Below are 12,797 nucleotides of genomic sequence, written 5' to 3' on the forward strand. Positions count from 1 at the left end.
TCGAGGAGGGCTTCATGTAGGAGATGACACTTGAACTTAGACTGTATGGATTCACACAGGTATGGGGAGTGGTATTTGATGTATTGGAAGCTCTGTTGGCTCAAGTCTAGAGGAGAGGACTTCTGCCAGACTACCACCTGGGAATTGACAGTTGGTGGTTTGGCTGAAGTAGAAAGTATGTGATATCATATAATAGAAACTAAGGTTAAAGAACAAACTTGCTGATTAAAGGTTTAAGATTTTAGGCTTCATTCCATCATAAAATAAATTACCATCAAGGATCTTTAAACTAAGAGATGGAATAATTAGAATTATGTACCAAGAAATTGAGTGGGGAAGTAGAAAGTACAGTGGGAGACTAGTGTAGTAACGGAATCCTCAATAGGATGAAACGGTGGAAATGGAGAGGGAAACGTGAATGAGAAGTGAGATAATGAATGTTAAATCAAGAAGACTTTGCAACTGATAAAATACCTGGGTGAGAAAGAGAAATTATAAGGTGTGTCAAAGATCCCCAAGAATACCCCAGGGTTTTGTGATTCACTAGAAGGAATCACAGAATTCGTTAGTTATACTCACCATTAAAATTTTTACCAGGTAAAGGTACAGTACAAAATCATCAAAGAGAAAAGGCATATGGGGCAATGTCTGCAGGAAGTCAAATGCACACTTCAGGCATCCTGTCCTAGTGAAGTCACACAGAAGGTTCTTAATTCCTCCACATCAGATTGTGAGTGTTGGTTACCAGGGCAGCTCATTAGACTCAGTGCCCAAAGTTATGTTGTCTCCCTTTACTTGCATGTACCCAAATTTCAGATTTCCTAAAGCAAAGCTGGTTTTTAGCATAAACCACATTATTTGTGCAAATGGTTTAGGCACAGTGAGCCACTCTTACTAGTTCTGGGAATGGTGGGAACCCTCCCAAAATGTAAGTTCCTGGGTGCCAGCCAAGGGCCAACCTTAAAAGCCCACCTTTCTGAGGATAGGCAGTCTCAGGCCTACTGTGTTAACTCCTCTATGCATGGGTGGTCAGCCAGTTTCTCAGCCTAAATGGGTAGCTGGATGGTTTAGAACTGGTAGAATTAAATCATGTTGGAGGAGAAGTTGGCTTGGGGAAAAATGTACTAAATTTTATTTTGACTACTAAATGTGCTTCTGGTACACCATCCATGTGGGAATTTTATGAAATACATAATAGAAATATAGAAATCTGCTGTAAGATATCAAGGCAGGTGCTATAGGTGGGAGTCCTTCTGTTAAAATTAATAGTTGAAGCCATGATCTTGAGGAATATGAATTTTAAAACAAACCCCAAAAAACCCTGTATATTTAGAATCAGGGAAGAAAGAGCATTGTGTGTCCATGCAGTCTTTAAAAGTTTAATAATGTATATGGGGGGATGGCAAATTATATTCCATGAACCAAATTTGGCCCATTGCCTTTTTTTTGTAAATAATGTTTTCCTGGAACACATGCTCGTTTGTTTATGTTTTGCCTTCAGTAGCTATCTTTGCACTACAAAAGTAGAGTTGAGTAGTTGCAACAGACCATATGGCCTGCAAAGCCTAAAATGTTTACTAACTGGCCCTTTGCAAAAAAACTTCACCAGTCTCGAATACATATCAATTCAGAGTGTGAAGTGAAATTTTTCTCTCATTTTTCTGTAACTTTTTACTCAGAACGTTTTCATACCTAGACAAAAGTCCAAAGAACAGTACAATGAACACTTGTATGTCCTTCCTCTAGATTCAGTACTTGTTAAGAATTTTGGTACATATGTTTTATGTGTCTTTAAATAGACCTACACACACACACATATATGTATGTGAATATGTGCGTTTTGCTCATCTTTCCTTGAGCCTTTAAAAAAATTGGTTATATATGCCTTGATACTTTACTCCTAAATACTTAAGCATATATCTTCTAAGAATAAGGGCATTCTCATACATAACCATAATTCATTTTCACACCTAAGAAAATTAACACTATTTTAAGAATATCTAATATAAATACTACATTTTAAAATGTCCCCAAATTCCCAAAATGTCTCTCTTATATACTTTTTCCCTTTCCTTTTTTAAGTACAGGATCTGAGTACAGTTGCTGCATTTGATTCTGTCTCTTTGGTCTCATTAGTTTAGAACAAGTCCTCTTGCCTCTTCCCCCATCTTCCATAACATTTACCTTTTTTTAAAGAGTATGATATTGTTTGTAGAGTGTTATGCATTTTGAGTTGATATAACCGTTTCCTAATTTAGATTAAATGTATTTGCAAGAATACTGCATAGGTAATGTTGGTACTTCTTATTCATCATGTTATGTTAATTGGTTCATAACAAGTTAAGCCTATTAGTGATAATGTTTCATCACTTGGTTAAGATGATGACCACCAGGTCTCTTCAGTGTAAGGGAGACTTTTTACTTTTATAACTATAGTTGACCTTTCAACAAATGACATGGATTGGAACTGCATGGATTTGCTTTATCTGAGTTTTTTTTGCCCCATAAATACAGTCCTGTGAATGTATTTTCTTTTTGTTAATGATTTTCTTTGGATTTTTTTTCTCTAGTTTATTTGACTGTAAAAATACAGTATAAAATACATGTTGAACAATTGTTTATGTTCTCAATAAGGCTTCTGGGCAGCAGTTAGCTATTAGTAGTCAAGTTTTGGGGGAGTCAAATTACACGGTTTTCAACTACATGAGGGGTTGGCACTCCTAAGCCCCATGTAGGTCAACTGAAATACGAAATAAATAATCTTATTTCAAGATCATAGAAGGATCTGTCCACTTTGTGGTTTTAGCATCCATTAATGATCCTTGACTTACATATTGCATTGGTTACAAAATAGTGATTTCATAATTCTAACATTAATTGACGCTTTTCTATGGAGAAGAGCTCTTCCTCTTTAAAAAAAATAATACCGTGAGCTCGTGAGTTCTTTTGTTATGCATTGTATTATAATCATTTACCATTATTCTTTGTTCTTGATCTGGCCAGTAGGAATCCAGCTCCTGTGTCTTTCTGATGTGATTCTATTATCTTGAGCATTTCCTTGTTTTCTGGAAACAAGGTGTTTTAAGTTAAATGTTCAACTTTCCATTGCCCCAGCTCTGGAATCAGTTACTTCTTTAAGGAGTTTTTGTTCTTTTTAGTGGGCAATTATATTTAGCGACTAGGTGTACTCATTCCTGCTGAGGTGTCATGGTGTCGTTACTTCTTAGCCTTTGTAATGTACAGAGACAGGGAGATCTACGGTCACAAGTTCATATTGATAGTTCCAGGTCACATCCAGTGCCACTAGGTTTTTCTTCATCTTACATTTCACATTTGTATTTCCCTTTTCCCACAGTAAAAACCCAAATTCTCAGCAACAACTTACTAATTTAAAGTTCAATTTTTTTAAATATATGTGTATTTAGAATGCATCCTACTGAGGATGAATAATAGCTACACTATTTACAATTGTATAATTTATAATAGTAATCTGTATTAACTGTTTTATTGATTTATTTATTTGAAGATCACTTGCATGAATAAGAGTCAAAATGATATAAAACATGTACTCAGAATTCTTCTATCCATTCCTTCCCTTGCTGACCTGCCTGACATAGGTAGCCACTTTCATTAGCTTTTAGTTTATCCTGTGTGTGTGTATGTATTTCCCCCAGATTAATAAGCAGGTACTTAACATTATTTCTCTTTCTTTTTGGCAAAACATTGTATATCTTCTCCTCTTTTTTTTTTTTGTCTCCCCCCCCCACCGTTTTGTTTTTCACTTAATATATGCTATAAATACTCTTTTTTCAGTCGGTAGGAATTTTCCTTATTTTTTCTCTTGGCTCTCTGCACAGTAATCTATTATGTGGATGTATCATAGTTGACTTAACTAGTCCCTTATTGACAGGAACTTGGATTGTTTCCAGTGTTTTGCTATTACAAGTAATGCTGCCATGAATAACCCTGTACATCTGTGTTGTTTCATATTTGTGGGGGTTTATATTGAGGAAAGATTCATAGAAGTGAGATTACTGGGTCAAGTGGTAAATGAATATGAAGATTAATTAGCTGTTGCTAAATGTCCCTTCATAGGTATTGTACCATTATGCACTATTATTTATTTATTTATTTATTTATTTATTTTTGTACCATTTTGCACTCTTACCAGCAATATGTAAGAGTGCCTTTTTCTTGATAATTGCTAGTGGAATTTAAAGTTTTGAATTTTTGCCAACCTGTTAGGTGAGAAATGTTTCTTAGTTTATTATTTTTTTTTAATTCTAGTATATTTAACGTTTAGTGTTGTATTAGTTTCAGGTGTACAGTATAGTGATTCAGCAGTTCCATACATTACTCAAGGCTCATTATGATAAGTGTATTCTTAATCCTGTTTACCTATTTCACCCACTCCCCCTTCCCCTCTGGTAACCACCAGTTCTCTGTATTTAAATTGTTTTTTTGTCTCTTTTTTCTCTTTGTTCATTTGTGTTTCCTAAATTCCACCTATGAGTGAAATCATATGGTATTTGTCTTTCTCTCACTGTCTTATTTCACTTAGCATAATACCCTCTAGATCCATTCATGTTGTTACAAATGGCAAGATTTTATTCTTTTTCATGGGTAAGTAATATTCCATTGTGTATGTATACCACATCTTCTTTATCCACTTCTTAGTTTGGTTATAATTTGCATTTCTCTGTGGATGAAAATTAAATATCTTCTCAAATATAAGGGCCATTATATTTCTTTTTTTAGTGAATCATCTATAATCTTTCTGTTATTTGATTTTTTTCCCTTAGGTTTTTTTTGTATAGCCTTTTCATTAGATGCTTATCAGTTTTGATGTATGAGTAATTCACAACAAATACTGGCCTTTAGAATTTTTGGTTATTGAATACCTTCGTATTTTCATTTTTTTCCTTCTCTCTTCATTTTAACCTTTCTGTTGCACCATTTACATTTTCTTAAGCTTTGAAACCCAAAGCACTTACTTTTACTAAGCCATTTCATGAGCACTTCCTTTCAAGATCTTTAATTTCTCCCACTATTCTTCTTGGTGATTACTGAATGGTTCTTCGGCCTCTTATTTTTGGGGATTTGTTAATTTGTTTGCAAAATTATTGTGAGGGCTTCCTGTAAGGACAGCACTTCTGTGGCTCAGTCAGAAAGGAACTTCTGCAAAGCTGTGGCTCCATGTGTAGAACAGGCAAGTGAGAGGCAGCAAATACTTCAAACAGCATGTGCCTCAACTCTTGTCACTTCACTGTTTCTTAATTACCAGTTCTACTTTGTATTTCTTGAACTATGAATCTTTCTGAATTAGTTTGAATTCTGAAAACATGCTCAGTGTCTTCTTCCACAGCAAAACCCTCAACCTGCTCTGTATTAACTTTCTTAAAATAAATTCTAGTTGAGTATTTTTTTACTTCTGTATCAGCCAAATCAGAGAATTTGTGCTAGTAAATTCAACTCAATAACATAGATTCAAGATCTACTATTTAAAAATACTTAATTCTAGACTGCATATTAGAGCTTCAAGGACAATAAGACATCTTCCTAACTTTCAAGAGTCTAAAATCTAGTGAGGGAAAAAGTCTCATTAATAGATAATGTCAATATTATAAGCCCTGGAATAGAGGTGTAGTCAGGGTTCTACTGGAATCCCAAGTTCTACTGGAGCAATCTTGAAAGTGAAGGATATAACATTGCCGTTACAAACATTTAGATTATTTTCAAGTTTTTGCTTTTTTAATAAACACTGTTCTGAGGAGCATTCTCGTCATAGATTATCTTTTAGCACTTTAGGATAAATTTATAAAAAAGGAATACTTTTTAAAAAAGGAATACTTTGATCTAGGTGTATGGATATTTAAATTTTATATAATGTGTGTTGTTTATACTTTACTAGATGGATTATATCTTACAGTTGTAATTTGTGTTTCTCTGATAACTTGTAGGATCAAAACCCAGGGAGAAGCCATTATTTTTATAGGTCAAATGTTGGCAGTTTCTTGGTCCAATTGAATATCTGTGGGCTATTAATACTTTTCTGAATTGTTTGTTCATGACTTTTGCCTGTTTTTCCTTCTGTTTTTTTTGTTCTTATTTCAGGGTTTATTCACATCAAGAAATTAACCGTTATTCAGTGTATTGTTAATAGTTCTTTTTCTAGTCAGTCTTTGTTTTCATTTTGTTTAGCCTTTGCCTGTGTTAATTGTTCTGAGCAGCTATTTGACCACACATAAAAGATGTAATAAATATTGTCTTTTTGTGTGTGTATGAACTCTGCTTTTGTCTTGCTTAGAATGGATTTTACCACCCTAAGATTACAGAAATATTCTGCCCTACATTTTTCTAATATCTTTGTTTTTACTTTTTGAATATAGATTTGTAATTCATCTGAAATTGATATTTCTGTATAGTGTGTGATTTCATAACTAACCTATAGAATAATTCCTTTACCAGTTAATTTGAAATTTTATCCTACATGATTCTGAAATTTTATCCTACATGATTCTGCTTGTGTTTTGTCTACAGTAACAGTGAGCTATTTATTTGTATCTGGTGTTGAATTGTTTAAAATATTTTGATTTTATTGTACACTTTGATCTTTGTAGTGCAAGTCCCCCTGCCCCTGCCAATTTTTTTAAACATCTAGTAAATGTATTCTTCTACATGACTTTAGAACCAGTTCATTAAGTTAAAAAAAAAAAAAGTTTTATTTAGTGATTGAATTTGTATTGTGTTTATAAGTTAACTTGGGGAGTTAAATCTTATTTGTAGTATTGAACCTTCTTATCCAGAAGCATAAGTTCATTCAGTTAGATCTTTTATGTCACTTATTAAAATTTCATTGTTTTCTTCCTTTTCCTCTTGCACATTTCCTGTTAAATTATTTCTGTGTTTTTTTGTTTTAGTTTTGCTAGTATTTTGGATGAGTCCTTTTCTGATTTACTTTTTTTTTCTAATTTCTTTTTTTTTAAAATTCTAAGTTTATATTTAAAGTGTATGTAAGATTACTTTATTCCTGCATCTTCTCAGTTGTTTCTGCTCTATGTTTGCCCTTTTCCCTTACCTACTTGGTGAGATTTGGCTTGACATTCAAGGATCTTTTTGTCATCTCTGTCCAGTTTTAGTCTAGTGCTAACCACATTGCTAGGATGAATGGCCACATGGATAGTTGTACCATTCATTCACTTCCTCTCACGGAACTCATTCAGTGTCGATGATGTATTTCATCCTGTAAACTTGGACTGCTTTGCCAATATGCTGACCTTTGTGATGTCCTCACATAAATTGTACTTCATCATCCTTTTGAATGGGCATGGATTGAATGTTGTACTTCTCTCTTAGCTTTTTGGAAAGGAGGGAAGACATAATCTTCCTGTAAATGCGAGAAGGTGCACTGAAATGGCTTTTACTGTTCTTGATCCAGTCAGGAGTCACAAAGGGATTGAACTTTATTTTGGTCTCTGGCACTTCAGCAATGGCCACAAAAGGCTCCCACTTCCTAATTTAATTGGAATATAGAAAAACCCTTAGTTTTCCATATTTATCTCCTACTTATTCACCTTCTAAATGTGTATTGTTTCTAAAACTTTTTTATTTGATTATCTTGAGTTTTTTTAGGTGAAGAATGTATTTTGTCTTTGTTTCTTCTTTTACAGTATTCTAATTTTTATTCTTTTGTTTCTGTTATAAAACATTGGTTTGAACCTCTAGAAAATACTGAATCATGTTAAAGATGTCAAGGAACCTCATTTTGTTTTTAACATTACTGTTGTATTTTACCAGTAAGTTTGATAATTGCCGTTGTTTTTGGAAGATACTCTATCAAATTAAGTATATGAGTATGTGTGTGCCTGGATGTAATTTTACTTTTCTAAGTCAGGATTAACTTGAATTTTTTCATACCGGTGAAAAATACCAGACCAGCAATTATCAAACTTACTGGTGAAATATAGCAGTAATGTTACAAACATTACATTTGTCTCTTGTTTATATTTTTCCTAGTAATTTCAATGGGATTCATCAAAAGAGAAATTAATTTTTAGTGGACTCAATTACCACTTTGAAAACAGAAGTCTGCACTTACATTTAGGAGATAATTAGAGGGAGAATTAGAGGAGAAGACATAGAGAATAATAATATCTAACTCTGTTTAAAGTACTTTCTGTGTATCCCAAATGATTTTATGTGCTTTACTTATATTTATTCACTTAATCCTCCCCCAGCACTGGGATATTTAGGTGCTATTACCATTCCCTCTTTTATAATGAGGAAATTGAGAGATTTTGAGTTAACTTGTAGGAAGCAGTAAAGTGAAGAATGTTTTTAGTTCTTCTGAGAAATTTCCTAGGAAGGGAGGAAGGAAAGTATCATCAACAAATATTGATTATTCCTCTCGGAAATGTGAAAAAATGAGAAAAATGGACAGTAGCAGAGGTGTAGCAAGAATTGAAGGAAGTTTTTTTTTGTTTGTTTGTTTTGTTTTTTTTTTTGTTTTTTTCAGTTAAAAGATTTGAATATGTTTATTGAGTATTGGAGAAGATTCAGTCATATACATGAGATTGAAAATGCAGTGTTGCAAGAAAAAACTTGAGTAGGGGGAAGGTACTAATGAATGCAAGAAGAGATTGGTTTGAGGGTGAATGGTAGTTCACTTTAGAAGTACAAAGGAGTATTTTTTCCCCTCTAAAATGAGAGGAAAGAGAAAGATTATTGTTGATGTGATGTCAAGGAACTTTATGGTGGGACAAGGGAGACTGAAGTGTAGCCTATGTTAACTTAACTTACTTCCTAGCTAAGTAGGTAATTTGTTTGTTTGTTAAGGGAAAGTGAAGGAGGGGCAGAGGGAGGCGATGTAATTGGGTGTTGACAGAAAATGGAATAAGTGCTTTGAGGGATAATTATCAATTTCTGATAATCATCATTAAATTTTTTATGAGTTCTTCCAGAGAATCCTTTGCATAGTAAACATTTTTATATATGTAAGATATGTATAATAAATAATACGTATTTTTATAGCCATAGCACATTAATACATACATATATATATTGAAAGGTATAACAGCATTAAGCATGTCTAGTATTAGCATGTTAAAGCTCCGAAAGGGCCACTAGGAAAACTGTTTTATGTAATGCAGAGTTTCCCAAGTAAATTTTATCAATGAGTATCTTTTTCATGTACTAATTGTTAATTGTAAAACATGCTTTGAAATCATCCAGTTTAATCTATCCAGGGTGTTCTAACTTGGAGAGCAGAAAACAGCTTCAGAGTTGGGACACCAGATACACTTTTTTTATTACTGAATTAGTCAAAAATTGGGCATATGTTATCAGTTATCAACAAAATAATAGCTACCACTGATTGAGAATCACTCATGTTCTTTATGAATCATGCGTATGTAGGGTATTTGTGTTTTGGTGATTCCTCACAAACATTATTATCTTTGTTGCTGATGAAGAAACTGAGTCAAAGAAAGATGAAATAAGTTATCCAGTTAAATTGGGAGACATGATTGATATACAGGTCTTTCATATTCCAAAATCTGCTCCTTATAGTATGTTTCCCTTGCTTATAGTTCTCTTTTAATTGGTAGCATGAAATGAGCAATTTTCTGCCAGATGGCTGAGCTACGGCCACAGACACTTATGTGTTTCTTTTTTAACATAATACACGTTACACCTAGAGTAGTTATGAAAACTGGATATTATTTGCATTATCTCTTTGTTTTACTGACAGTCATTTATTTCTGTTCATATTAATTAAAGGTATGATTACTCAGAGTAACATGCTGAAAAATATTCAGTGTTGTAGCCATTTCTTCCTTGTGTATGTTCTAAAGGATATATTATTAGAGTTATTAATAGGTATTCTAAAAAGAGGAAGGAGGGACTCATGGTAAAATAGTTTTGGAAACACTGCATATTATATATTCCTTGTAGAGAGCATATTATAAAGACTATAATGAAGAAAGCTATTTCCCAGCATATCTCTAACTACTTGGTAATAGAATATTTTTTGAAGAATCTCTGTTAACATCTTAAGGCATTAGCGTTCATTAGAACAAAGTTTAGTAAATGATAATGGAGACCGAAAGTAAGCTCCTATTTTGGCACATACCAGTTAGCCTTTGATCAGCTGAGTGTGTTTCCTAGCTAGAGCTACTTAAGGATTATATTTGGATGTATTCCAAATGCATACTTACTACTAAGTATGCTGACCTTTAAATGATGCCAATACATACTACTTCACATTGCTTTTTTGCCACTGTTGAGTTTTAAATACTCTATGCTTTTTCAATACACTTCAGTTAAGTCAGATACATTTGCATATTTTTTTATTCTTACCATTTTAGATATGGGAGAAAGGACTACTATAAATGCAAGTGCAGATGGCAACATTGGAACTATAGAGGATGGTAGCGACAGTGAAAATATTCAAGCAAATGGAATTCCAGGAACACCAATTTCTGTTGCATATACACCGTCTTTACCTGATGACAGATTGTCTGTCTCTTCCAATGATACTCAGGTATCAGTGGGGGGCAGGGGGGTGTCCTGTTAATCTTTCAGATGTTATAGGCTACCAGCACCTTATGGTGAATATATGTAGTTGATAATGCTGGCTGATTATAATTTGGGAAAATAAAGACTTGGGTTTTTCTTATTGATATAAATCAAAGCAGTTTATTCCCTAAATATATTGATAGTTAAACTTACAACTCTAAGCTGTTTGGTATTGTTCACATCTTCTCTATGCTCCCCCCTATTGAAATTACATTTAAAAAGAACATTTTTATCATATATTCATAGGACAGTTCTAGTATCATTGGATGAGAAAGAACTTTTAGACATTTAGGGAACTTCATCTTACTTTCATTCAGGGCTACAATGAAATCTATACTATGGTAGTGATAGGTTCTTCTCATCCTCCCTGTATTTAGTGTGTCCTTATTTTAGATAAGGAAGTCCTACAGTAAATCATTGCCCTGTGTATAAGATTCAGCTTTCTTGGCTTTATTGACCTTCATCAGTTAACAACTTTGAAACATTGCTTTGACAATTTCTGTTGTTTTATGTCTCTCTATGAAGAGGAGATAAAACATCAAATAGAACAAAAACATAAAACACCCAATGGCAGGTAATGGAAAGCATGGTTTAGGCCAGGGATGAGATATCTTGTCAGGGCATGATGTGCTAGATTTTGTTAGTAATGGTATGAACTGGATAAAATTCAAGAGTTTTTTGGTGGCTAAGAGAGTATTTTCAAAGAATTCATTTTTTCGGGTGCCTGGGTGGCTCAGTCAGTTGAGCATCTGCCTTCGGCCTAGATCATGATCCTGGGGTCCTGGGACTGAGCCCTGCATCAGTGCCCTGTTTAGTGGGGAGTCTGCTTCTCCCTTTCCCTTTGCAAATCCCCCTGCTTATGCTCTCTCTCTCCCTCTGTTAAATAAAAAATCTTTATTTAAAAAATAAGAATTTATTTTTTAAGGTATTAATTTACTGCTGGGGAGGAGGGTGGTATGTCAGATTAAAGAGAAACAGTGTGGCAAATTCCTTATCAGGTTTCCCCTGTAGCAGAACCCCCTCCATATATTACAGAATTGAATAAAATATATGGAAGGCTGAAATGGTTTTACACTGGCAAATTTCTCTATTTACATGGTATGTTAACTTGTTTAGGAATCTGGAAATTCTTCAGGACCTTCACCTGGTGCTAAGTTTTCCCACATTTTACAAAAGGATGCCTTTCTAGTATTCAGGTCATTGTGTAAACTGTCCATGAAACCACTGTCAGATGGACCACCAGATCCAAAGTAAGTCATTAGCTATTCTCCTTGACAAATAACAATTTTTTAAGATTGAAACTTACTGTTAGATAGTCTTTGGAGTTTTTTGTTATTCTTGTCCCATAGAACTCTCAAAAATACATTTTAGGGTTATTTTGCTTTTTAAAATATGTATTTGAAAAACAGTGAGTTTGAAAATTGCTGGGTATCTTACAATGTTTCCCAAAGCATACCAATAGCATTAGAGAAATGTTCCTGATTGAACAATTGAAAGAATTCTTATTTCAGTATTATGAGTAACTGTGGAGTTAGTATAGCCCTATTACATTTAGCCTCGTGCTAGGTTTCTGAAAGCTACCAGTTGAAAGGTAATAAAATCTAAGAGAAATAAATTTTAAAATTCATAATGAAAGGTACTACATATTTATTATGGTCTGAAAAATGCTCTAATTTGATACCTTTCTCTGTGGGAAACAGGAAGTACTTTGAGATGGGAGTCACTTGGCTGATTCCTGTCAAATATATTAGCTTAAACTGTAGGAAAGTGCCATTTTTTTGCCAGAAATCACCAAATATCTTTCATTTCATATGAGTCAAATATAACTAATTTTTGCTTGAGACTGAGTTTGGGCACTATTAAAGAACCATGTCTCGCTAATGTTGCAGCATGATGCAATGCAGCAGGACAATTTTAGGAGAACTTTCTGGAGAAAGAAATCTTGAAGTCAGCCTGGCCTGAGTAGCTTTGTAAAAAGGATATTGAAATAGGGGGAAAATGTAAGCAACACTACTTCATTTTTTAGAAACTCTAGAGCATTTTGGTTTCTAAATGTCACCTAAAACGAAAGACTAGAGACTGTTACAATAAAAACTTTGTAAGTTTGGGGGAAAAAGAAAAACTTTGTAAGTTTTGGGAAACCACATTTGTTATATTTTGTACAGTTTTATTTTGTCACATTGTACTGATTCAGTGAGAAACATCTTTTAAGCCCTAAAACC

The 12,797-nt window shown here is 33.6% G+C and overlaps 1 protein-coding gene and 1 pseudogene across 2 annotated transcripts in view; one reads left to right on the forward strand and one right to left on the reverse strand.

Annotated features, from left to right (window-relative positions):
- LOC111155372 (ADP ribosylation factor guanine nucleotide exchange factor 1) overlaps positions 1–12,797 on the forward strand; it is a 144,016-nt gene that overhangs the window by 60,878 nt on the left and 70,341 nt on the right. For both annotated transcript variants that reach the window (XM_022515519.1, XM_022515518.1), the window contains exons 8-9: positions 10,365–10,540; positions 11,692–11,825. In XM_022515519.1, the coding sequence (XP_022371227.1) occupies positions 10,365–10,540; positions 11,692–11,825 (310 nt within the window). The remainder of the gene's footprint in view (positions 1–10,364; positions 10,541–11,691; positions 11,826–12,797) is intronic.
- Positions 7,025–7,985, reverse strand: LOC111155361 (annotated as a pseudogene).

Source organism: Enhydra lutris, unplaced genomic scaffold (genome assembly GCF_002288905.1).
Source record: "Enhydra lutris kenyoni isolate GAN:26980312 unplaced genomic scaffold, ASM228890v2 scaffoldscaffold41, whole genome shotgun sequence".
Lineage (NCBI taxonomy): Eukaryota > Metazoa > Chordata > Mammalia > Carnivora > Mustelidae > Enhydra > Enhydra lutris.